Source organism: Anneissia japonica, unplaced genomic scaffold (genome assembly GCF_011630105.1).
Source record: "Anneissia japonica isolate Jap-2015-1 unplaced genomic scaffold, ASM1163010v1 scaffold1863_len523710_cov156, whole genome shotgun sequence".
NCBI classification, from domain to species: Eukaryota; Metazoa; Echinodermata; class Crinoidea; order Comatulida; family Comatulidae; genus Anneissia; species Anneissia japonica.
The window spans coordinates 294,650-321,414 of record NW_022714601.1 but is presented as its reverse complement, the minus strand read 5'-3'; the positions used below and the strand labels follow the sequence as shown (position 1 = coordinate 321,414).

Here is a 26,765-nt window from a genome sequence, read left to right as displayed (position 1 = left end):
GGCGCTAGACTTGTCTCAATCATCTTTTTAAAAATCCACGCGAGACTTGACACCGCAAGCTTAAAAATTCCTGGCATAACTAAGTAGCGGAATACAGTACAGTACTGAGTATTGGCCAAAAACTAAGTTGAGGTCTATGTATGAGATTGGTCGCTGATTGTTATCTGATAGTGAAGGCGAACACATCATTTTTACACTTTTTGGGATATTATATATTATTCAACCTTGCACTTGGTAGGTTCTTGTGTGATTTTGTGATATATTATGTGGTACTTTCTTAATTTTGGCCAGTTTTGAGCTAAAAACAGTCGGTGGTTGTCTGTGTTGTGGTTCTGTCAGCCAGCGTGTTTTAAGTGTTGATTGTGCTATGTCGAACACTGAGGGCAGTCGTTCCCGGAGGCGTCTTCTAAAATCATCTACACACGACTGTTGGGGTAGGCCTAGGCTTAGGCCCATATGCCTAACCTACGTAAAATGTAAGAGATGGCTTGACTAGGCCCAGCCTAGGCCTTTAATAATTAGTAATTGCTAGGTATAGGCCAAGGCCACGTTTGTGAACAATTTAAAAATAATGTATTTTGATTAAACAAAACTTCAAAAAGTGTAAATCGTACTGACTGATGAGAGGCGTACAATTAGGCCTTGGCCTAGCCTAATAAGTAAGTAAATGCCTGCAGCCTAGCCTAGGTTTGGAGACTTGGCTGGTCAGGCCTCTGTCCGAGTCGGGTGTTGGATAACCCATACACAAGCCAACCTGTACAAAAAGTTTCATCGACTCGTACCCATGTTTGGTTAACCCGTACACACGTCATTTTGCTCAACCACCGAAAAGAAATCGTTAACCAATGTTATGATAAAATGTTTAAATATTGTATTTTTTTTCAATAAAGCTGGTAATAAGGTACAGCACGTACATGTACTATAATTGTTAGTTTATTTTATGGTATTTTATTTTTGTTACACATTTCGGTCGCGGTGTATGGATCGCGGAATATGCGACCGCGTATCTACAACATGGTAGCTACAGTAAGCAGTATACCGTTGTTAAACACGAAACTATAATAACTAACGTATATGTGGTAGTAAAGTTTATCATTACTGCATACAGCACTACAGTACCACTTGTTATTTTTCTTTATTTACAGAAAAACAACGAAGGTTACTAAGTCGACTTGGTTTGACAAACGTTTCTATTATCGATATATATTTTGATTGTGTTTATTAATGCTTATTAAATAAAAGATTTATGAAATAAGTGTAGTACTGTGAAAAGATTAGTTCGTCATAACATTTGTTTTCTTCTGTTATGTTTTGTTTCCTTTCACTATAAATGTTCTAATGGCCATTTTAAAATGATACACATAAATAAATTAAAATAGACTGAATATTATAATGATAAAATGAAAACTGTAGTAAAATATAGTTTATATAATGTAGGTTAATGGATGTTTCGGGCTTATTTTTAACAATTAGGAACAATTCAAGTAGTACTAGTTTCCAGGAAACTAACTATAAGAAAAATTGGAAAGAAAATTTTCTACATATAACGTACTCTTGAAAGTAAGATTCTTTGTATGCCGCCTTCAGGAATGTGGGCGCATTACTACAAAGATAGAATACAGTAGGTCAGGTGATGCTAAAAATGGACTAGCGATGTGCGATCGGTAGTGAAGGTGTCACGTGTATTCACCTACTGTAACTTCATATTCGTATCGTCTCTGCTACTGGTTCTGTATCATAAAAATACACAAATTAGTAGAAATATAATATAGTTTTGATAAAAATATATAATATAAAGAAAAACTAGTAGGTGCAGACGCATGCAATGGCAGTGCAGGCGTACGTGTGGGTAACGGTAACTTTATTTGTATAATTTTACAATTCAGATATAAAAGTATATATTTGTTTCAACAAATTACATCATTGCCGTAACAAAACACAGAGGCCTTTATTATGAATAATTCAGAAATTGATAAATATAACTACTGTATGTACAGTATTGTACACTTGACTTTTCACTTCTGGGAACTGCAAGAAGAAAAAGAACATTGTTTTTCAATATCGAACACTACAAAACTGTACTAAAAACACGCTAAAATGATATTCAAATTTATTGTAATTAAAATTTCTCTGAAAAAATAGCAATTGTAAAAAAAAACTAAAATAATAATCATGATGAAAAAAAAAATATTATGTATAGTCAAGTCATCGTAAAATGCCAAAATAAATAAAATCAATACAAAATCTAAAAACGCACACAAAAAAAATATTAAATAATTACTTTCCGAACATTTAAAAAAACCATTCATGTGTACATCGGTGTTCCATACGCTGTTAATCGCAACCACCACATCTAGGCCTAGGCGATTGTGAATTTCTTAATTTAATGCATGCTCTGTAAAAGCAATTATGTATTCTAACCCGTAAGTTAGGCGTTCATAGATTAATATGATTACTATCTAAATATACAATTTGCAAAATGTTTTATTATAGTAAAAATATCATTCATCAAACTTGGGTACAGGTTAATGTACGCTGTGTATGGGTTGACCAAAGATGTGTACGAGTACACCAAAATTCTGTGTATGGGTCATCCAAAATTTGGGTGCGGGTTGTGGGTATGGGTTGGCATGGGTACGGCCAGGCCAGGGTCATACCTTGGCTTACTGTATGTCTATATAGGCCAAGGCTAACCTACAAAAGTAACTACTAGGCCTACCAAAAATAGTTGGATTTTTCACCATAGAATATTACTACTGTATAAAGCCAGACTTATAGTAAGGCCTGCGCTGAGAATATAGGCCTATCCTCCGCGCAAGAATTTGGCCAGAAATTTGTTTTTGTATTTTTGAAAATAAGGGCCGCGGGTATTGCTAAACCCAGCAAACCCTGCAAACCTAAAGAAAAACACTGCAAACCCCATGTAATTACGATTCCACACACTTACAGTATTTTCCTAGCAATTTTCTGCGCAACTTTCAGCTAATTTTTGAGGTATTATCCACACAATTAGAAACTTTATGGTATGGATTGTACAGTGTAGAGTAGGCTAGTGAACAGGGGGTTGGCTAGGACCTGTTTCCAGTTGTGAGCCTGTTTGACCGCGATGTATTTATTAACTGTTAAACATTCAGAATATCAGAAATTTAAGTGTTTTTTTGTTTTATTAAAATAAACATTATCCTTAATTTCCTAAGAGACTATCATGTTGACAGTTACTAGTGAGAATTTTAAGTAATTGAATATGTCACTCATTTCTTGTATTTTATGCCTGGTCTATGCTTCTCTTCATGGCGATTTGAGTATAATATAAATCGTTTTGATTGCTTTCCCACTGTTTTTTAAGTCAATATTTAAGTGAATATTTTATAGAGTACAGTATATTAAATTATAATAATTAGTATAAGAACATTTGTTATTAGACATAAATCAAATTTACTGAACGAAAACATACTGTAGAGCCTACAATAAATACATCGCGGCCAAACGTGTTCATGGCCGAAGCAGTCTACTGTACTGTATTTTTGTTACAGTATGTTGTAGAAGACTTAATTTTTTGAGAAATGAAAGCACATAATGTTTGCGTTTCTTTTACTTATTATTTTCGACTACCGATTAATAATAGTATGATATTTTCATGAAACAGCTACGATAAAAAAAAACAAAAAAACATAGGCCTAGGCCTATTTAGGTCAAAGGGCATGTTGTTTAGATATCACACTACTGCAGGCACAGCATAGACAGGCCGGGTGATGCAAGCATGGGGCTTATCTTTATAAATACATGTAAACAGTGATGGTAGTTTAGTGGAATAAACTTATTTGTGACTGTTTACGATTGTTTTTTAACATTGTGAGTCATGTTTTTACCTAGGCCTAGTCTAGAGCGATATTCAAAGTTAATTATTTAAGATTTACAAAAATTTACAGGAATATTTTGTTAAGCGGTAGAATAACGTAGGCTTACTGTAGCGCGGTAGATCGTCGCTAAAAATGGTAGACTACCGCAAGTAGCGGTAGACTTGGTACCTCTTCGTACCAGCTTGTGTAATGGGGTTGGGAGGGGGATCAATTAAAAATCTGAACGGAAATCCCTTTGTGTACACAAAGAGGCCTCATAAAATTTAAATCAAGCAAAATTTTGGAAAAATTTGACTGCACATTCAATCAAACTCACTGAAATAAAACAGAAACTGAGTAGGGCTAGGATTACTATTGAACATTATGGTCTACTTTGTAAAAATCCAATAAAATGTAAACAAACACTATAATTCACCATCACCACAAATATGTGTATATTTTTATCATATTCCATTTAGTGGACTTAAAGTTCCTGGGGTTTTGATCCCCCACTCCCCCCTTGTTACAGGCCTGTACTGTAGGTCTACAGTACGCCTCACTTGTCAGTTGTACTGTATGTAAACTTGAAAGACGTAGCTTTACAGCAATGACCTCTTAAGAAAAGTATAGATTTAATTTAATATGGGGAAGATAGAGCATAGTATTGCCTAGAGGCTCACTCTCGCTGTATCTGTCCCTGCCCATTAATTTTTTTGTTGATATTTAGGTCATTTTAATGCAAATTTTATTTTAGTTAGCTATACTTAACTTTTTACATTGTGTTTGAAGAGTGTGTTGTGTACAGTATTTCATGTATCAAAGACTTTTTCTTTTTTGTGTTTTCGACTTCTTGTACCAGATGAATGTTATACAGTACACACAGCAATTGTGATTTATTTGCTGGTAAATTATTAGTTTGTTCTCTATTTGCACCAATTAACAATCATAATACAGTAATACCATTTTACCTAGATTCTTAAATACTGTTTCAGTAAAAGAATGTATAATTGTGATTTCAAGGTGTTGAAAACATACTCTACTGAGTACTGGTCTTTTATAAAGTACTGTGGATAATAGAACCTGAGGTATTTTTTTCATGCTGTGTTGCAGAAAGTAGTGGCTGATTGAGCCAGGATTTGCAAAATTATGCAGTAGTATGTTCCTAAAGAAATTTCTTTTACTGAATTGAGCTTTTGTTTTAAGTTCGAACTACAACCTATCTTTTTAACCAAGTTGTAAATTTCTACACCAAAACTATTTCAATCTAAACAAATATTTTAAATTATTTTCTACAGTAACCACAAACTTTAGTTTTTCCCTTTTCTTGATTATATTAAAATGCTCTTCAATAGTAGACAATGACCTTCAGTAGGTTTTAAATCATAATTTTAAAAAAATCAAATTGTGCTATAATCCTCAGGAAAATAGTTTTAAATTTAAGTTTAAAAAACCATGTTTACTAATTAGTCATGCTTGTCTTTGAACGTAATGTCCTGCGCTCTAGACCAACTTACCTGTATAGTATCTAGTTTTCATATATTAGGGAGAGGGGTTAAGAATTCATTATCCTTTCTCAAGTTTCTTTTTTTTTTTTTTTTGGTAGGTGGAGTAAAACATAATACCTGTAAATGTGTTTAATATTATTTGTTTTGTCCAGGCCTACAGTACATGTACTGTACTGTATCATTTTCTATTAAAATGTGCTATACATTTTTTAAATACTGTATACAGTATACTGTAAAACCTCAAATTGAAGCCCTGGGCTTCTTTTTTTTTTTTTGTGAGCTTTGGCTTCTTTTCGAGATGGGCTACTTTTTGAGATGGGCTTCTTTTCGAGACTACTTTTGCAAAGTAAAGAGGGGAGGGGTGTTCTTTTCCAAATGAATGCTGTAAATTTTGTGAATTTGTACAATTAAACAATACTGTAGATAAGGTCAATATAACATCAATCTGTATTATGGAGTGTATTTAACTGGCATTAAATCACCTAAACTTTAAATGTAAAAACCAAGTTTGTTTTTAATTCATTTTGTTTTCTTAGATTCATGCAGAGTTTATGTAGGTACCGTGCTATATCGAAAAGAAGCCTATGCCATTTGAAAAAGCCCATGGGCTTCTTTTCGAGGCTAATTTTGCAAAAGAGGGAGCTTCAATTCGAGATGGGCTTCAATTTGAGGTTTTATGGTGTACAGTATATATATATATATATATATAAAGAACCAGTAAAATTTTGCCCAGGGTCAATTTTTTTTTCCTTCTGCCTATTTCAGGCTCAAAATGTTCTTATTTTAAACATATTTTACACTTTTTCAGAGATAGAGAAATTTATTATTGTGCTGCTTATACAGTATTGTATTATTGAAGTAGATACTGTACCCCTACCGCACATACATGTACTGTAAGGTAGGCCCTATTATACAGATAAGACCAAACAAATTTTACAAGGGAACCTTATTAAACGTTACAATACTGTAGTTTGATTTGTCGGTTTTTTTATTTTTATAAAAATAAAAACCTCATATCTTTGACATGTTACCTTAGCCTCAATTTGTTCTTAATTTTGTGTTAAAATGTGTTGTTATAAAAGAAAAAAAGTACAGGTACTGTATATATCAGTATGTCAGTACTGTATGTTACTGCAAGTCTGTAAAAGTGTATGCTTACTGTATGAAAGGTACAGTAGGACTAAACTGTAAAAAAAATCTTCCGTCATCCAATAAGGAATCTAAAGTATGTATACTGGATAGTCACATATCTCTCAACATACTTTTCTATAGAATTGTTCTTTTTTAGTTCAATTCCTAGGATTGAATGAGGAACTGCATGCCTGCTGGTAAGCATGCCTGCTGGATCCTGGTCTACACTCTGCAAGATGAAAGCGATAGGACATTGTTGGCATTCCAAGATCATCTGATATCTTCCATCAGCTAGACCAAGTCCTGACTTGACCTTAGATCATTTACCCACAAGTTTATTTATTTGAATATTTTCATAATTGATTTTGATTGGTTCTCGCTATCCATGTGACCCATAATGATGAAACATGTATCCACAGTTAGACAATATAATTTCTTACTGCTTTACCACAAGTAATGGAGAAATCTACATTGTGGTAATATAAAATAATTTGTGATTTAGTTAATGTTAGTTGTTTGCTCATTGTTATGTTTTTTTATTCAAATACAGTAATACAGTAGGTAGGCCTACTGTACAGTATACTGTAGACTATGCACTACTACTGGCCTACTGTACTGCTTCCTTTTTCAACATTCTGTGTTATTAAAGATGTAAAAAAGCTATATATTAGGCCCTATAAAAAATATTAGTTTATCACCCTATCTGGGCAGGAAAAGTGATGAGGGAGGGAGGCTTTTTTTTAATTTTTTTATTTTGCTAAAGCCAAATATTACCCTTGGTTTGTTTGCTGGTACATTGATATTCAAAGTGAAACATGATTTAGCTAATGCAAACAATATCTACTTAACTATTTAATAAAATAAATACTGTATGACAAATGCTGTGTTTGCTGATCTTATGATTTCCTGATACAAGTAACATGTGTTGATGATGAAATGTTTACAGCATGTTTCCTTGTGTTTCGTATCAAAGGAATTTAGAATTTATCTATGAGAACCATTTTTTTTCTACTTTCAGGATGTGGACGAGGCGGCCATCCTTTTTGTGACAACCCAGACGGTGTCTTTGTAATGCTGACATTTTCGTAGAGAGTTTTACTCTTATCAATTTGCCATTTGTTGGAATTAGCATGTTAATGATTCTGAGGATGTGCTGAGGCACAGCATTGAATGCTTCATTGTAGCATTGAGGCATGGCCCAGATAGGACCTGTGAAAACCATGCTACAAACCACACATAGTTTGTTATTTACTGCTGCTGTCATGCCACAGAACAGTAGCACACAGAACGGCTCGGCGCTTCACCGACAGACAAAAAGTGATGAACATTTACTTCTAGTTGAGAAACTTAAACATCACAAACCATCATTGAGTGAGGATCTACAAATATTTAAGGATAATTCCTCCCCTTTAGAAAAATCTAACTGGGAAGATTTCGTCCCTGGGTCTGGCACCCCTGACAAGAATGGACAGCTAACAAATGAGTTAGACGATCAAGGATTTGCAGGCCCAAGAAATGTATCAGTAAATGTTACTCACTTACCGCAATATGATAGAATGCAATCGCTAGGACAGACCAGTATACTAGAGAGTTTATCCAGAGAATTTGGAACTAGTTTTCACATGCAGTTGCCAGTTATAACGAACCAAGAACAATTAGTTGTTACTGATCTGGACAAGAGACCTCCCCCACCTGACTACCCTGGCACATTGACAGGCCCTGAACATGGATTACCTATAAGCAACACAGTAGGGAATGTGGCATATGGTGGAGATACTGACCCCCAACCCGAGGGCTCAAGGTCAGCTGAAGCTTTGGAGGAAACTGTCAAAGAAAAGTAAGTTATACACAGGTACTGTAGTTGTACTGAAAATTGTAGTGAAATTGTCTCATGGGTCCATAGTATGTCAACTCTTTGCTGTGTTTGTATGTACTTCTTACACGCATCTTTGGTTATGTAACATATTTCAAGGATCGCAAAGTCTCCAGGAAACAGTGGCGGCTCTAGGATATATTTTCTGGGAGTGCTAAGTTGTCCGACAGGGGGGACTTGAGCTCGTCGGCTCGAGATGGGAGAAGGGGTTGAGAGGGGGTTCCCCCTCCCAAATGAGATTTTTTTAAAAGAATATCAACCTCTAGATGGCTGAAAATGGCACTCTCAGACAGTGACAGACATGTGTTGGCTTGGTGTGGGCCTATTTTTATATGTTTTATGGTCTGACTGCCCAACGAGCTCTGTCCAGCGGGGGGGCTCTGTCGGGCGGGGGGAGGGGGCTTGACCTGTCCGGTGGGGGCTTAAGCGCCCCCTGCCACCCCGCTGGCGCCGCCACTGCCCGGAAATCGGTACAGCCTTCCTTGTTCCCGCTAGCACACAAAGTCTATTAAAAAAAGAACAAAGCTTCTGTAAATTCATAATATTGGCATGATTTTACTCCTTTATTATCAATTGTCTCACAGAATTCAGTGCCGATGGGTATCGCCAATTGTGAAATTTCTTCCAACTTGTGACCCCTGATATTCTGTTGCCTTTGGTCAATCGACCTACAGTATCTTTCTTTAGCAGCACATACATGTGACGGAAAGTTTTTAATTTTGTGATTGGCTCAAATTTATGTTGCTTCACCAAATTATGAAACTGTGAACTACTTTACAGTACAGTACTATTAAACCAACCGATTTAATTCAAATTTTTATATAAGACTACCTGCCAAAGAAAGTGGGAGAATCTTTAAAAATTGAATTAAAATTCTGAACAGATTTAATAAGTTACTTACTTTCATCTAGAAAGATATCGAAAAAGAATGATTTTTTGCTGATTTATATAGCAATTTATATACCAAAATCCTTTGTACCACTACCAGGAAATTTCAGAGTCAGTGCAGTATACCAGGAAAGATGTCTGGTATTAAACAGATGGGGACATTTTATGCAGATTTTAAAGTTAATATTACTTGATTAAATATATTCAGCTGTTTAAATATTTATTTTAAAATTCTTTTGTTTAGCTCATGAGCTAAATCAGAATACAAATTAAACCGTTCTGAAAAGTTCTCTTTTCATTAAATATGACAGTACAGTAGGCTAATTTCAACACAATGTTAACAAACGTAGTGAAGAGTGATCAGGTTCTAAGTTTCTAACTGTATTTTTAGTACTGATCAATTCATAACCAATTACAATAAACACCATTCCAATCTTCTTTATTCCTTTTTGTAGAACCAATTATGTGGATGATTTTGGGGCTAACAGGGTTTAGATAGATCAAAGCTGCAGCTAGTTTTACCTTGGGGGCATTTTCTATACAAATATTTTCCACACATTCCACATTTGTAAGACTGATGATTCCATAGTTTAAATGGTTGAAATTAATAAAGCAAAGCAATTAAACTGCCAATAGGAATGTTGCTCAATTAATCATGTTTGTAAAATACTGTAAGAAAACAGAAATTCTATTTGTTGTTCCTTTTCACTATTTAAACTAAATCTTGGAATGTTTTGGAATGATTACTATTGTATCAACCTTGAGATCTGTCTCTTATACACATCTAGATGTGTATAAGAGACAGGTGAAACATGATTTAGCTAATGCAAACAATATCTACTTAACTATTTAATAAAATAAATACTGTATGACAAATGCTGTGTTTGCTGATCTTATGATTTCCTGATACAAGTAACATGTGTTGATGATGAAATTTTTTTTGTATATACAATATGAGGCATGTTGTGGAAAAATTGAAATAACATATCAGTAAATTGGTATTTTCAGATACTGTACTTGACTATTCTTTAAAATGAAGGGTCATTATTTCTGTAATTTCAATAACATTTCTTCTGAAAATGTGTGTTTCAGGTCGCCAGTTTCACATACAAAACATAACTCAAATTTTGAGGTTGATCACGAGGCAATAGCTGGTCGAGCCACAAAAATGGTGGAGATTCTGTCGGAAGAGAACACAGCATTACGTCAAGAACTTGAGGGATACTACCAAAAAGTCAGCAAATTGCAAAAGGTAAAGAACTGGAGTATTAAAAAAAAAAATTGAAAATTTTATAAATACAGTTGAACTTGCCTGAGTTGAATCTAAAATGGCATTGAATAATTGTTCGACCTTCAAGTTCAACTTACAAGTTGTTAATTAATAGTAAACACAACTATTTGGCATGTAAAATATGATCGACTTGGGGTGCGTTCGAGCCATACACGCCTATTAAATTCCGTGTATATAACAGGTAAACGCACGGCTTTACACCATGGGGGGTCCCCGCATTCGAGCACAAACTTATCTTGTCTAACCGTATAAAAATTTACCTCGGAAATACTCGTTTGAGGTCAGCGAGGCAATAGTATATGCCATCATGCTACGCAATATTTACGTTTCTAACCACGCTTCACACACTTGTACTGTACTCCCTGCGCAAATACTTCAGTTTATTGGTGACCTGTGTCACCGTCAGCTTTCCCCTAAATTTTTCTTCGATCTTTGCAGTTATTTCTTTGTAAATACCGCTGTTTCGGCGGGTGCCATCCAGTTGTTTTTGTATTCTGTCTTCCCCCCACAATGAGAGAAGGTAACGTATCATAGGTTTGGTCCACACAGACATGTTGAAATGATGAAGATGATGCTATAACATTAACAACAGGTCAGCGAATGCATTTGTTTTTGTAAAACTGGACAGGCCTATGGTTTTCGCACGTGTTGAATTGAATTCATGTTGACCGTCAGACGGTAGAGCCATTAAAACATGATTAATGGTCGCGATAATGGCCTTTGACAGCGATACACGGTTCTATAACCCTAAATTTGGTGGTCAAAATAGGCGAGCGTGTTCCAGATGTTTTTTACATCTTACCCCCGTTCAAGCCACGCACGGCATTTAACTTCCGTGTAAATACACGGACCTCGCACGGATATTTTTCTGGCTCGAACTCACCCTTGGAAATTATTCGAGTTAGGCAAAGTCGAATTAGACAAGTTTAACTATAAAAAATAAATTATTGCATTTGTTGAATTGTACAGATTGGTGTAAAGAATACGGTAAAGTCAAAAGTCATGAATTTGCTTTTTCTGCCAAAAGTTGGCTTTTTTTGGTCTTAAAAGTAAGTTTCTGGCAGCATGATAACTTTTAAGATAACTTATTTTGAATCCACAACTTTAAAATCTTACTGATCTTTCTAATACCTTAAGGAGTAATTAACTTTATCATTCTCACTCTCACTGTAATCCATCAGGAGAAAATCCTTTTTCTATTTCCTGATTTAGTTAATTGTTAATGTCTTTGACCCAAATACAGACCTACTGGACAGTTTTCTGGAATTTTCCTTTTTATGAATCTACAGTTGAAAGTTTGAATTCTTTCACTCTGAGTATGTTTATGTTTTAATCATTGAATTTAAAAATAAAGAATGTCATGACCTTTTTATGAAAGTAGCCCACTGATGTATTTTAGCATTAATTTGATAGTAAAGGTTAAAGGGTCTTTGACAGTAATGCTGTTAACTGTAGATTTAGGCATGCTGTACTGTGTAGGTAGATTTTGGTTTTGTTTGCAGCCTGCGAAAATAATTAAAAAAAACTTAAGAGTATGGTGTATCCAGGATTTTGAAAAGGTTGAGTTGGAGGGGGTGGGGAGTGGGTGGTCTGAATAGTACATACTGTATTATTGCTACGTCGAACTTAATGCAAGGCATGTACTGTAAATAATTCCTCTAATTTTCTTTAATAAAGAACATTCTGTTATATTCTGCGAATATATGAATAAATGTTGATTTGATTTGATTTTTGTTTTGAACTAGGTATGGAGATACTGTAGGTGACTATGACCTCCATGCTACATGACTAAGTACACCATAAATTTTTTGTTAACGTCTACTGTACTTTGCCATTTCTGGTACTGGTACCGGTACGGGCATTTATAATGCGCCTTTTCCTTGCGGTTATACTGTAAAGCGCAGTTCCTTTCCCTGGTCATTGGGTCCACATGCTACGTGTTGCTGCTGGTAATCTGCACAGGAACAGGCAACCCCACCAGGTACCCATTTATACTCCTGGGTGGAGAGAAGCAATGCAGATAAAGTGTCTTGCTCAAGGACACAAGCGAAATGCACAGCGAGGGATTGAAACCCCAACCTCGAGTTTGGGAAACCAAACCGTTCCTGCTGCTCCAAACCGCTTCTACTGTACACTGCTTTCCATTAAATTTGCTATAATTTTTTTCATGTTTGAACAAAAAAAAAACCCAAGTTACCCCACTGCTATTGTGTGTTATGTTAGCTGAGTAGGGAGCTATGGTAGTAAGAATAGTTTGCTACTGTGTGTAAAGGCTGTGGCCAGGCCTACTGTGACCTGTTGTGCATGTGGTTTAGCCAAGCTGTAATTTGTTTAATCTTTTCTCCCAATAGTGTCTGCTTTGCAATGATTTAAAATAATTTTATTTTGAATATTTATTTATTTCGCCTTTTTATTATGGTACAACAATTTGAAATATACACAGTACAGTAGTACTGTAGTAAAGTACAGTGTAGATACAAATGTTTAGCACTATTGCCAATAATTCAGATTTAAAAAAAAAAAAATTTAACTTAAAAAAAATAATTAAAATTAATTTTTATATGGTATCCCTCATAATAATAGTTATTAACATTATAGCATTCAAAATCTAACAATTTGAAATTCGCTACAAATGGCTGTGTATTCAAGACAGATAGTTTAACACCTTGACCTTAACAAGGTCACTGTTGGTAAGTTCATTTCTCCATGGAGGTATTTAGCACACATGAAAAGTTTCTTTCAAGGTTCAAACTACAAAGTAATAAAAATATTGTAGTAAAGAAAAATAAATACTATATACATACCAGCCTATATAGGGGATGAAAGTTGTTAACTGCTGTGCATTTCTTAAAAATTAGGTCAAATATGTTCTAATGTAATATTAATTTTACAAAAATCAAAATTTCCTTTGTCACATTACAGACCAGACACAATGTACAGTAGATGGCTTGTGTATCTCTAATAATTACTCAAATTAAAATGAAAAATTGTCAGTACATGGTTCAGGATTTTAGTGACATTCTGTCATGGAGGAGATTGTGTATGCTATCCCTTTTGGAAGAAATACTTTGGCTTGTATCCAAGTCAAACACATTCCAAACCAGTCTGAACCATTTTAATTAAGGGGGTATAAATACAATTTTATCATATAAATTTTCCTTCAGAATCCTGCGGAACAGTAGCTGTACAAAATAAATGATCTGCAAACAGGTAAATTTAAGCTTAAAATGCTCTAACATACTGTAGTAGAAATTTAATGAAATTTTATAATTTGAATTTGATACAGTACTGTATGCTACTATAGTGCATAAATAATAGTATTTGAATCCATCTTTTAATGAAACATATTAATACTTCACAGTGTGTTTTGTGGGTATACTTACATTTAATTGCTATTTGTCATTCAATAAATAATAGTACTTTTACTATACCATTCCTGAACATTCTCTCAGGTTGGCATTCCATTTTCCCTTAGGGAAAATCAAAGGTCATAATTGTACATCCCCGCTAGATTAAATGGTATAATCCACCTCATCTACTGAAAAGCTAGAGGTGGTTTGGTAATGAAGACATTCCACTTATCCCAAAGGGGGATTTCAAGGTTTTTAATTACAACTACTACCATGTTGGAAATTTGTTTTCAATTGGAATTGTTCTGTAGTGGGTTTTATTGTTAAATATTCTGAAGTTTTTTTTTCTCTTTTGATAGAGTTGTAATAAAAATGTGTTTGCTATAATACATAACCATTGCATATGTGACATTTGACCTCTAAAATATTTTTGCATTATTTGTATAGATTTATTCATTATTGACAAGTATTGTTGAGAATTAACAATCACTGGTATCTTCATAATTTTGAGATGTAAGTTTGAAGTTTGGTATTGAGCCCTGGTCGTTAATAAGTGTACTATTCTTTAGTTCACCAGGCAATTTAATATGGTATGCGAGAAAAAAGTAAGCTTTTAAAAAATATTTTTTAAAGGTAATACCATTTGATATTAAATAATCCTTCAAGACCAAAACACAGCCCTTGGACTATGTGCTAGGCCTAAAAACCTTTACTGGAAGACAACTTGGAGTATGGCTTTAAAAGTGGTGAGCATGTTACTTTAGTTGGCCTGAAAGTAGAATTTATACAAAAAAAAAATTAATCGCTTTCTATACCCCAAAAACACTGTTTTTATTAGTAGGGGGAAACCCTACTCGGATTTAAAAGCCTTCAACAAACACTCTTGTTATTAGTGAATTTGAGCTCTTCATTCCCTAAATTTCACGTAGCCAGATCCAAAATCTTATTAGGCATGTGATTTTGGTTTTAACGGACATCACCATGGATGTACATACAGTATGTTACATTTTGCATACATAAACACAGTGTAGACCTACTGTTGAATTATCTTTATTCATGTTATATTTGTTACACTACTAAAGCATTTCCACATAACAAAACAAAAACAGATTTGAAATGGATTTTCAGTCTCTGAATTGTTAAGGACAGTTTACTGTACTGTAGCATTTTGCATTTTTTATACTTCACTGCCTACTTGATATTCTACAGCATGTACCAAGCCTTAGCCTAGCTGTGCCTGGGACCAACATACCAAAACCTGGCAAGTCCTGATCAAGAAAATTACCTCCATGATCTTTTGATATAATGATGTCATCATCTCTTCTATATAGTGACAGAATTTTGTATTAACCTACAGGCATAGGCTACAGTATATTCGCTACATATACAACAAAACAAATTTTTTTTTTTTTCCTTCGAATGAATTCACAGCTCTCCAAAAATGCGGCCCGTAGTTTGTGTACTGTCGGTCTACAGTACAATATGCAGTTTAGTTAAAAATATCATGTCAGACCTTTGGCGTGGTTTAACTAATGAATTCTGGTTGAGTTTTGCTGTCAAGAGCTAAAACTGTAATCTTCAAGAACAGTTTACAGTTAGTGTTTTTAAGTGTCTATTTGTGGGTGATTGCAATGGTGCAAGCAATAGTGTATTAAGTCAGAAGTATTTGTAATATCATGAAACGGCTCATTGCTGCTTATTAAATGCAAAGGTATTTATTTGGCTGTTAATATATCAACAAATTACGAAACAACACAAAACCATTTTGTTGAGTACAATAAAAAAAACAGCCTTGTTATGTGTAATGACCACTGAACCGTTTTGTATTGTTCAGTTTGTTGTATCAACGCTTGCATTTAGGTATCCCTTCGAAATTGTATTTTCCCAAATACTATACAGTACTGTACACTGTGCTACTGTACTCAACATGGGTTTCTTTCCTGCTAGTACCTGCTAACTGTTAGCACTTTGTTAGGCCAATATCAGCCAAGGTATTAATCATTATTTATAGGCATTTCTGAGATAGTTTCTTTACTTTCTATCTGTCAACTCTATGGGAATGGCCTAAGAATGTAAGTCATGTAGACAGCAATTCTCCACTCACTCAGCAAGTCAACTGCTAATTTTCTGTAATGTACTCAATTACCTGGAGAATGTACGAAGATATCAGATGAAACAAAGAGATATTGAAAAGAATAGAAAAGAAAACGGAGATGTTTAATATTGGGGGTAGGGGAGGGGTTGAGTTGACCCATACAGGGGCACATTCTGAGGCAGAGCCTGGGAGCCCAGGAGATGTGCATGAGCAAGGGCTCAATGTCGGAAAAACATTGGCCTCTGTTGTTGGACAAACCTGAGGTTGTTGGACTAAAATTATATTACGTAGATCATACATTTAGTTGTATCAGCTTTTATCTGGAAAAAAAACTAAAGTTGATATTGAAAAAAATGTCTTCTTTCATCAAAACTAAGGCAAAAATTACAGTATTTTTAGGTGATGGTACTATTACTACTATTACTATTTTTACTCTCAAGTGCTAGAGTTTGTGGTTGTAAAAATGGCTTGAAAATAATAAAAATTTTGGTTTTTTTTTTTTCAAAATAAAAGTAAAGTGTATAGGCCTATCTAATTGTTTATATTTCCAAGTATACTTCAGTAGGCTTGACAACAATCTTTCAGATCATTTTTTTTGTTTTCCATGAAAAATTATTATTTATTTTAAAAAGCCAATAGTAAATGCTTTCATGAGGCTCCAAAATGTGATGAGTGCGGTTATGTGAAACTAATAATTATTTTCATTTGGCCTGATTTAAAAAAAATTTTTTTATAGTTTGAGCAAGATGTAAACAAAGTACAGGCAGCACACCAGAAGATAGTTGAATCGACTATTAAACGTGAAGTTCTAGAAACTAAGATGAGAGTGAAGCTGGAATTAGATGTTAAACGATTGCAGGAGGAGAATAAGGAATTACGAGGTAAGGTCTCAAATTGTTAACCAAAAATATCAAATTCCACATCATTTTCGGATTTAAAGCCAAAATATCAGTTCTTGTTAAAGTATTTTTCTTGAGCTCTAAATATTTGTACTAGCTTCAGTATTTTTTTCAAACTCAAAAATTTATTTTATTATTCAGGTTTGATTTATAAAAAATTCCATATGTGAATGTTCAGCAGTAAATCAGTCACTTGGTGTTTCAGAGAGTACAATATAATTTGTGGTACGCCAGAAGAAAAGTAACGTGAGCATCATGAACTTTGGATTATGAGCACAAAATACCACAAAATAGAAATTGTTGCTTATCCTCATCATATCCTGGAATGCTTTTTAACTTTCCAAAAGAGTGTGCCTAGACTTGGTGCAGGCCTAGAAGGTAACAAATGTTGGCAAAGAATAATGGGCCTCAAGTAGTATACATTTCTGTAAAAACTCCCAACAAGAAATATGTTTTTTTTTCCTGGCCTTATGGTATAAAAGTGAAGATTGATTGCAAGGCTTCTGTGGAGAGTTTAGGTTGTTTCTGCTGAGATTCCTGCAATTTTTAGGAAGTGACCTTATAACCCTGAGATTGGTTACCTAGTAATTAACAAGCAAGTCCTCTATAGTACTACACTGTATGTACTGTAATACCAGCAGGGAGTTGTTATAGTCACTATAACAACACCCTGTGTACAGCAAGCAACATTCATCCTACAAGTGAATGTCCATATTAAAGTTTAAAAAATAATAAACTGTGGTGTTTTTATGTCCATGCCATTGGTTTCAATAAAAAAAAAAAACAGTAGGCCTAACACTTTTTATGTTGTTATGGTCTCCATGAAGTGGTTTGTGACCATAAAATGAGAAATAGTTGAAATATGTACCCCTGTGTCTAATTTGAACTTATATCATACCACAATAGTCAGCCTTCATTATTTCATACCAGGTTTTAATGAATGTTGTAGTCTGTGTGTAGATTGTGGTTACTGTGGCAGCTATCTGGATGTCACTTAAATTTCTAAACATGAATGTGACTGAGCTTAAATCAATGTCAGTGATGCCATCGGATTGGAATTATAGCAATGCTGATCTTCTCCAGTTCTTTCTTCATTTCAAATCTTCTAGAAATGATTCATCAGTTTGTTGTACAATGATTGTTGTCGCCACATTTTCTACTTTTTGACTAAAATTTCATTTGACTATTCAGCAATGGCACATTGTTGTTCATTTATCTTTAATAATTTACTGTAGTTTAGTTAGGGATGTATTTGTTAAAGTATTTTATCTATTCTTATAAAAAATCTTACACACATCACTTTTGAGATATTCCTCCTGTTCCTCCTTTTGTCAATTTCTGTATATTTTTATTGCAGCTTTGTATTGTTTACTAGCCATTCCAACCCTACTGTATATGATTATTAATATTAATTCAGTGTCAGTCAACAGTCGTAGTGGTAATGAAGTAAACAAACCTATTATTACTCTCCTGCTGCACTGTATAGGATATTTCGGCTCCATTCCCTGGAGCCCTGTTCACCTTTGACTTCGTATTCTCATTACAAAGCTACAATGTTAATAGACCCTGAGAAAGCTCAATAAACTCAGCAAAAACATGAAAATACTGTTGTATATATTATTTTGTTGTAAACTTGTAATAATATATAATATGATAAATAAAATAAATTGATTTGGATAAACTCATGGTAATTGCTAAATTGATAACTGATGATGATCTCATAATAGAGGGATTCGGCGATGGGCTTCATGTGACCTACAGTAACTTGGGTGTTGGATATAAACAATTGACTTGCACAGCAGTGTTTTACATAGAGATTGCTATTGCGGCCGTCCCTTGTTTATTGCTGTAAAGATCATCATAATTCCCAGTAAACTACTGTATACCAAATTGATTTTAAAATTCAACTTGAGAATTTTGCATTAATGGTTTGCTAATGCCTGTAAAGGATACTGGCCGCAAACATTGAGATTTTTTGACAAATGCTAAGTTTAGGCACCTATCTACAGCATGGTTAGTAATGCATGATGGTCTTCGACCCGCGAACTACCATGTGATGTTAGGGCTAGCTACTGTATGGTTTATGAAGATCACTTAAATTTCAAAGCATACAATCCTTGGAGAACACTAGGATACGTAAATACACACTATTTTGAAACAATCGTATTGCCTTTCCTAGCCATTTATTTCTCGCTTTAACAGTGGGTAGTTGTTTTCGCAACCATAACATTATCTTTCCTATACTATCACACTGTAATGTTTTTCACATATACCCAAGGTTAAGTCACGTGACGAGCTGTAAACAAACATTTGCCGAATCCCTCTATTGATGATAATTAATGATAATCAATGAATAACAATATAGTATGTTGATGATATATGACATCAATGATAATTAGTAATGATGAATGACAATAAAAGAATTATAATAAAGGTTGACAATTTCGTATTTTCACAGCGAGTGCCGAATGTCTGCAAAACGCCAAATTAACAGCTCAAGAGTCGCAGTACATCTTGGACTCGGACTTAAAAGCAGAGCTTGCCAAGAAAGACACAATTATAACTCATCTCATAGCCCAACGTAAGCATTCTTCTTTTATTAAATCTTGGAATTAGCTTCTTGATCATTCTCTTTTATAGAAGCGTGTGGCGCAATGTGTAAGGTGTTTAAAACTGACTTTGGTCGACTTGCTTGTGTCTTTGTGTCTTTACTTACGTTTGCCTGGCTCCACCCAGGAGTATAAATGGGTACCTGGTAGGATGGTGTTGCATTGAACGTACAGTTTGAGGTTGAGCGCGTAAAGCAGCATTACTAGGGATACTCCCCAGGGAGCAGAGAATGTTGCACAAAAATTTGTCTGTGTGCCAACTCAGTATCCAGTGACCAGGGAAATACTGATGCCAACGCCTTTGTATTTTCTCCGGATTGTGGAAAGCGATATAGTTTATAAATTTGGCACTTTACCTACTATGGTTGTCTCTCCCACCCAGGAGTACAAGTGGGTACCTGGTAGGTTCAAACATAAAATGTGATGATTACAGCTGCAACATTATTGAATTCTCCCCAGGGAGCTGAGTATGTGTTCCATTTGTACTTTGTACTTGATCCAATGATCGGGGGGAGGGGGGTGGAATAAGCACATTAAGTCTCTACAATGCGCTTTTTAAAGTCGACCATTATTAATATTAACACTTTGACTGCCAAAGACGGAGATCTCCGTCTTTTGTTACACGACGCTTGACTGCCAAAGACGGAAATCTCCGTCTTTTGAGTATTAATACAATCCGATAGATATGGAAGTTGTGGACCTGTGGTAGAAATTTCTGCAATAAATTCGTTTTGGGCCGTACATTTTTTCACTTTTAAAACCCCACCCCCCTCTCAGTTGTGGGTATGTGTACAAAGTCATGTGCAATTACACCGGTGTTTTTATATTTCATTTTTATCAATATGTACGTATATCTAACGAAGCAATGAAAATAGGCAATATTCACACTTTTAGTTGATTGGAGGAGGGTGGGGGTGGGGGTAGCCAACGCTACCCCAGGGGCTCAGTGGACCTCATCCATGCGTGGGATTTATAATTTTATTATGTTAGATTTATGTATAAATAACTAATACACTAAAGGGAAAAAAGTCTGATATTGTGTTTAGTTGTTGCCAATTTTAGTGTTTAGGAGTTGTGAAACTAAAAGTGCTGTTTTCTCAGCTTTATTGCCTGAAAAGAGTGAAATTGCAAAAAGTTATCTGTTTACTATTCAAATTTGTGTTGCAATAGTTTATTGTATGAATAAAATGTATGATATCATTTGAAAGCTCATGAATTTCTCTTTATTTTGGTGTAAAAAACATTCCATATTTGTATATACATGTGTTCTCAATGCGAACTGGAAACTTGGTCATATAGGCTAAAATGTCTGGCAGAGAACATTGCTATTACTAAAATGGCCTGGCAGTCAAAGTGTTAACATAATTATATGTTGAATGATGTTGAATTATTAAATTCTCTAATTTCTTATTTTTTCAGATTAGAATATTTTTTGGCAGTTTTTGTTTTTTGGGGAACATTTTTAAAGATGCACAGTCATTTTTTAGTTATTTATTTAAATTTCAACTGCTCTTCATTGGAATGCTATGTTGTATTGTAGCAAATTTGCAATAATAATGTAGGCTGTCTACACCTTGATCACTTCCTCACTTTAATTCCTTTGACATTAAATGGATGATTGATGTGTGTTACATTGCTGTGAGTAGGGTGGCAAAAGGCCAAGGCTGTGGTTGGTTGATGGGTTCTGCATGACCACATGCTTCAGTAATCAGCTCAGCAGCTGTCTCTTATACACATCTAGATGTGTATAAGAGACAGTGTCTGCGCAGACCGCAACACTCACAGAACAGCGCAACCACATTGACCTTCTGGACACCGTCTTATCGAATGCACAGGCTAATGTTTCCAAGATGCAGGAAGAGGTAGGATTTAATAAAAAAAAATCTGATCTGTTCAGTTAATAGAGAGGAATCAAGTAGTAGTGTAATAATTAATGTATGGGGCATGTCATCCCAGAAAATGAAATTGACTTTTTAATTTAGTTATAATCTCCGTCATTATAGTTAAAAAATGATAGGTAATTTACTGAAATCGACTATATTGCCAAAATTATGATTAAAAGTATTACGGCTTCTCTGTACTGAAGTTTACTATGCTGCCACATTCTTAGACGAGATTTTTTTGTATACCTTGATAAGCAAACCCGCCAACTGCAAGTATTGATGATTTCGAATAAAAATAAAATTTTATTTTTGGCCAATTAGCGCACCCGCCGCCACGAAAAAGTGGAAATTAAAAAAATTTAAAAAAATGATGAAATTTAAATACTGAATTAATACTTGAAAACACTTGACAGACAGGGTACTGGAGAGGTTGAACATTGTCATGGTTACTGATGTACTTATTGATTGTAGTAATAATAACAAAGCGTTGAGTAGGTGCTCTTGTACTGTGTATAACAAGGGGTTAACATATTTATTACCATAATATATTATATTTTTCTGAATCTGAATATTTTGTGGTCTCAGAAATGATCAAATTCATGCAGTCTGTCATCAACCCAAATGCATATCTGTTATAAATTTTAATTTGTTTTTTTTTTGTACACAGTCACGGAAAAGACAAATATTAGAAGAGCAAGTTGAATCCCTACAAAAGACGATGTTTGCTATGAAAGCGGCAAATTTGAAGAGAGAGAAAAAAGATCAAGAATTGCGCCTTGATTTGGAGAGACAGATTGAAAACCTTAAAAAACAACAGGTAAAATTAATTTCTGCAGTTTTATGAACATTACGGATATTATTATTGAACTGCAATTCTTGTGTTTTCGTTACTTATTCTTCTTTTTTTCATTTTATATATATTGTAACACATGTCAATGATGGAAACTATATGTTAGTTTGAATTGAATTGAATTGAATGTACTTGTTAATTTTTTAGCACAGCTGTTTACATAACATTATTTTCCAGAACAATACACGCAGTAACGAGGAGGAAACAGGTGGTAGTGATTGCCAAAGCAACCAGTCCTTGTTGGAAATGCTTAAGAAAAAAGAGGAGAAAATTTGCAGCCTTGAAACTGAAATTAGCAAGGTAAATAAGAGAATCAGTGACCTCATTAACTTACAATGTATACAGTATCTCCGCCCTTTGCCTGAATACTGAACAATTATACGCCGATAGCCAATCAAATATTTTCTTTCTCCTTCATTGTCATTTTCTTATTTCTACTTTATAGATGGAATTGAAGTTACAAGAAGAAAGTGCAATCAAGATGGTTGCTCAGTCTAACATACAAAGGTATTATGGAATGAAATATTTAAAATGTGGGTATTACGCAGTGAGTGCACTGGACAATGGATGAATAATTACATAAATATACAAAGAATTTGATGAAAAGTAATATAATCATGAATAATTTATCCAAGAGAAGTGATCCTTCTATGCTGGAGCATTGTTTTAGAGTGCTGATTTCATCTGATTTTAGCTTATATATTTAACTCAATAATTGCATCCAATTTGTCTTTCTCTAATAATTGTTAAGGGTACTGTAGATGTAACAAAACTTTTGTCCTAATTGAAGAATGATTGTATCAAGGCAAATGACGTAATGTAACTCAGTAATAATATCGCTTGAGAGTATATTAAACACTCCTAAATTTATAGAGAAAAATACAGAAAAGTAAAAATTTCAAGTTACGTCATTTTGCCTCGGAATGGCCAAGAAGACCATGATATTTAAGTATCGTGACCAAGATTGTATTTGTTCGAATCAGAATATTTCCAATAAAATAATAAAATATGTAAAAGATCAACCAAAATTAAGATGTGTATTTGTGTTCTTGTAGGGATGCAAGGATTGCAGCTTTAGAGAAAAATTCCATAGAAGCCGAGAAAATTCTTGTGGATACACAAACAGAGAGGACACGGCAGGCAGAGGATATTTACCTGGCAAAGAAACGTGTTGCCGAATTGGAAGCAACGTACGTAAAAAAATACGAAATAATTATTCACAAGTTGTCATATGAATTTTTTTGTGTGCACTGAAGTGATTCAATGGACCTTTCCACTAAGCCCCGCCCCTGGATGTTGTTGCTAAGGTCCCTCATAATGGCCGTGTTGAAACATGTGCAAACACGTGCGTTTGTGGGACAACATGTGTGCTTGTTTTAGACACGCATATTCCTGGCCCTGTTCTGATTGGTCAGGTGTTAAGTTTGATTGACACTCTAGAAAGATCCATTGGACCTTCCGCTAAGCCTGGTCCCTCGTGTCATGTTGTAATCTATGTAAAATCTACTTTTCTTTCTGCAGTTGATTCTTGTTATTTTGGCCTTTACTAGCTGTCAATTTAAATACTTTACTTTTATATTTTTTAGAATTAGAGTCTTGCAGTCTGAACTCGCTCATAAAGACTCTCTGATCCAAGTCCTCCAGCAGCAATCCCTACAGAAGGATGCCTCCCTCTCTTCCCTTGAGAAACTACTGCGAACAACGACATCGCCACACAGTTCTCTACAGAACTTGCGGATGGGTTCTTCAGAGTCTGTACAACAGCAGTCACGACTCTCTGGTAGTTCAAACTCCCTCCAGAACCTGTCTCAGAAATCACCAGTAAACTCAATGCAAAATCTGACAGTCAAATCACCAGCAGGGTCATACCAAAACTTGTCAATTCGACCCCAGGGCAAAGGGCATGGGTCACAGGAGAGGTTGCTGATGATGGGAGATTCTTACATGTCTCACAGTACATCTGCTTTATCATCTATTGGATTACAAGGTAAATAAGATGCTTGCTTTCCAATCCCAGGATACTGGGTTCAACTCCTGTCACTGTTGTAATAAATGTCGCAACACAATAAATCAGAATATCGATACAGAAAGCAGAAAGAATTAATGACTTCAAAATATAATGGAGAACTTAACTTAGTCAATGATAAATTTTTGCAATGAACTGATGGTAAAATAATTTAAGTTGAACATTACAAAAAGTTTGAGCTGCAGTAAAAACAAGTTATACTTTTTAAAATTAATAAACACATTAGTATACATTATATTTCTAACACAATGACAAATTTCATGCAGGTTGAATGTGTAGATCAAGTCTTTGTAAAATGAATTAAAAATTTATTAGGACTATAAAGTGTATTAGCCTCACTTGCTACTATATCATTAACAATAATGATACCATGTGAAGCATATATTTATTTTGATTAATAGGTGATTTTTCCCCCTTTTCTCTTAGAAGTTGAGAAGAGACATGTGTTAGATGAGAAACTGAAGAAGTTGGATCAAGACATTGCCCAGCAGGTAACGTAACTAGTAGCATATCTAGTGTGTTAACATGGGGAAGTGCTGATGGCAGTGGGGGGGGGGGGGGGGGGGGGGGGGGGGGGGGGGGGGGGGCAGCAACTAGTTGGGAGAGTTAATTGATATGAGATGATTATAACTACTGGAATATAAATGTTTTGCTCGTGTGTTGTAGCACAGACAATTCTGTACTTATATCCAATGTACAAACATAATTGGTTAAAACTTTGAAATAAACCCTGTTGCCAAACTGAAGGAATTGAAGGGGTAAAGCAGTGACAGATACACAGGGGAGGGTGGGAGGAAATAGCGAATTTAACTGTGCATGTCTGTCCTTGGTGCATTACGTTCTCTTCTGAAATGTGGAAGAGTTGTTGGCTGAATCTGACTGTACTGTATTAAACATTGGTGCATCAGTCTTTTTGTTTGTGACATCTCTGCGTACGGTTCGTAAAACATCAAAATCGATTTACAGTAGAACATAAAATGCACGCGACAACAGTCACGAATGAGTGAATTTGTTCTACGTTCTTAGTTGAAAGCTCCATAATTTCACCTCCTTGACTGTAAAAAAGATTGTAAATTTTATTGAAAAACATTATCTATGTTTTATTTTGAAAATTTCAGGATAAAATTCTGGACTCGTTATTCAAGAAATCATCAGGCCAGAATGTTTGAAGCAGTCTCGCTTACATTTGCAGACGAAATGTACTTCATATCTTTGATGTTGTCTACTCTCTGACAATGACGACTGAGGACGCTATACTAAACTGAATTCTGGTGACTAATTCTGAGAGAATGGAATTGGTCATGAGCTGGTTGTTGTAGCAATGCCAATGCAATCTGTTGGATATTTGAAGAATGTTTGGAGAGAATTTATACATAATGACTGAGCTATCATCATCTGGCCATTTGATGACAACGGTCTCTCAAAATGTTTTGGGAGAAATAATGTTCATGGACGGAAAATGTTGAGCTGATGCCTACATTCTACTGAAACCAATATGTTTTGGTTTTTCTTTTGTATGCTATCTTGGCTTTGAGACTTAAGATTTGTGAAAACATTACTTAACTTTTTAGGTCTATATTATGAACAGAATTAATATGCAAAAAATAATTTATCTATTTCTTTAAAGAATGTAATGAATTTTGTAGAAAATACAATTGATAAATACAATTTCCAAATAACTCTGAAATATTCTTTTCTTTTTTTTTAAGTTGAACTAATGTGCTGGACACTTAGTAATCAGTTAAAAGCCCCAGAAATTACTTTTGTTCTTTTTTTTTCTTGTTCTAAACATTATTTATTATCATTCTGTTTTTGATCAGTGGATATTCTTTATGGTAAATTTATAAATATATTCTGTGGCGTAATTGAGTTCTGTAATCAATTGTTAGGTGTACAAACATTTTGGTGTCTGCAAAATGTGTTAATATGATATTTAAATTATTAAAGTGTTGTAATTCAGAAATGTGGTACATTGTACATATTTTAGATCCAAAATCTAGTAGTTTGTCTTATTGGCATACTCCCAGATATGTATGTCGTTCACATCTGACACCCAAAATACAGTAGAACCCCAGGGGACACCTTCAGGACCAATTGTTTTAAAAGATGCACTTTCCCTCGTTTAGTGCCTGAAAAAGTGTCCCCTTTATATCGGTGCCCCAAAGGAGGGTTTCTACTGTATTAATGCCCCCTTTTGAAGTTCATGTCTTTGTTATTTTTTCTTGCAAGTAGAATTGGTGCCAGTATTTTTATATTCACAAAGTCTAAAGCTTGCCAATTATTCTTGTAAATTGTAGATATATTCTAGCTCAAAAGTAACAGTATATTACCATAGGTACAGTATGAGATGGTATGGAAGTGTTGGTATCAGTGGATAGTCACAGATGAATTATGGGTACGATGCAAGCTTAGACATGTTACCTAATATAGTAGGAATACTTTCCTTCTTCGTAATGATATCGGGTGTTAATTATATTTGTACATTATATTGATTAAAAGTACAGTATTAATTGTTGGCAGACAGTG

General features: G+C 34.6%; 1 protein-coding gene across 1 annotated transcript; it reads left to right on the top strand.

Annotated features, from left to right (window-relative positions):
* LOC117109041 (angiomotin-like) lies at nucleotides 1-26,765 on the top strand. Its single transcript, XM_033251267.1, has 13 exons — nucleotides 1-234; nucleotides 7,494-8,312; nucleotides 10,329-10,488; nucleotides 16,709-16,853; nucleotides 19,330-19,470; nucleotides 21,233-21,342; nucleotides 22,031-22,180; nucleotides 22,391-22,513; nucleotides 22,659-22,720; nucleotides 23,269-23,403; nucleotides 23,800-24,200; nucleotides 24,666-24,730; nucleotides 25,358-26,765. Exons 2-13 carry the CDS (start codon nucleotides 7,669-7,671, stop codon nucleotides 25,406-25,408), a joined length of 2,187 nt encoding a protein of 728 aa, XP_033107158.1. The 5' UTR covers nucleotides 1-234; nucleotides 7,494-7,668; the 3' UTR covers nucleotides 25,409-26,765.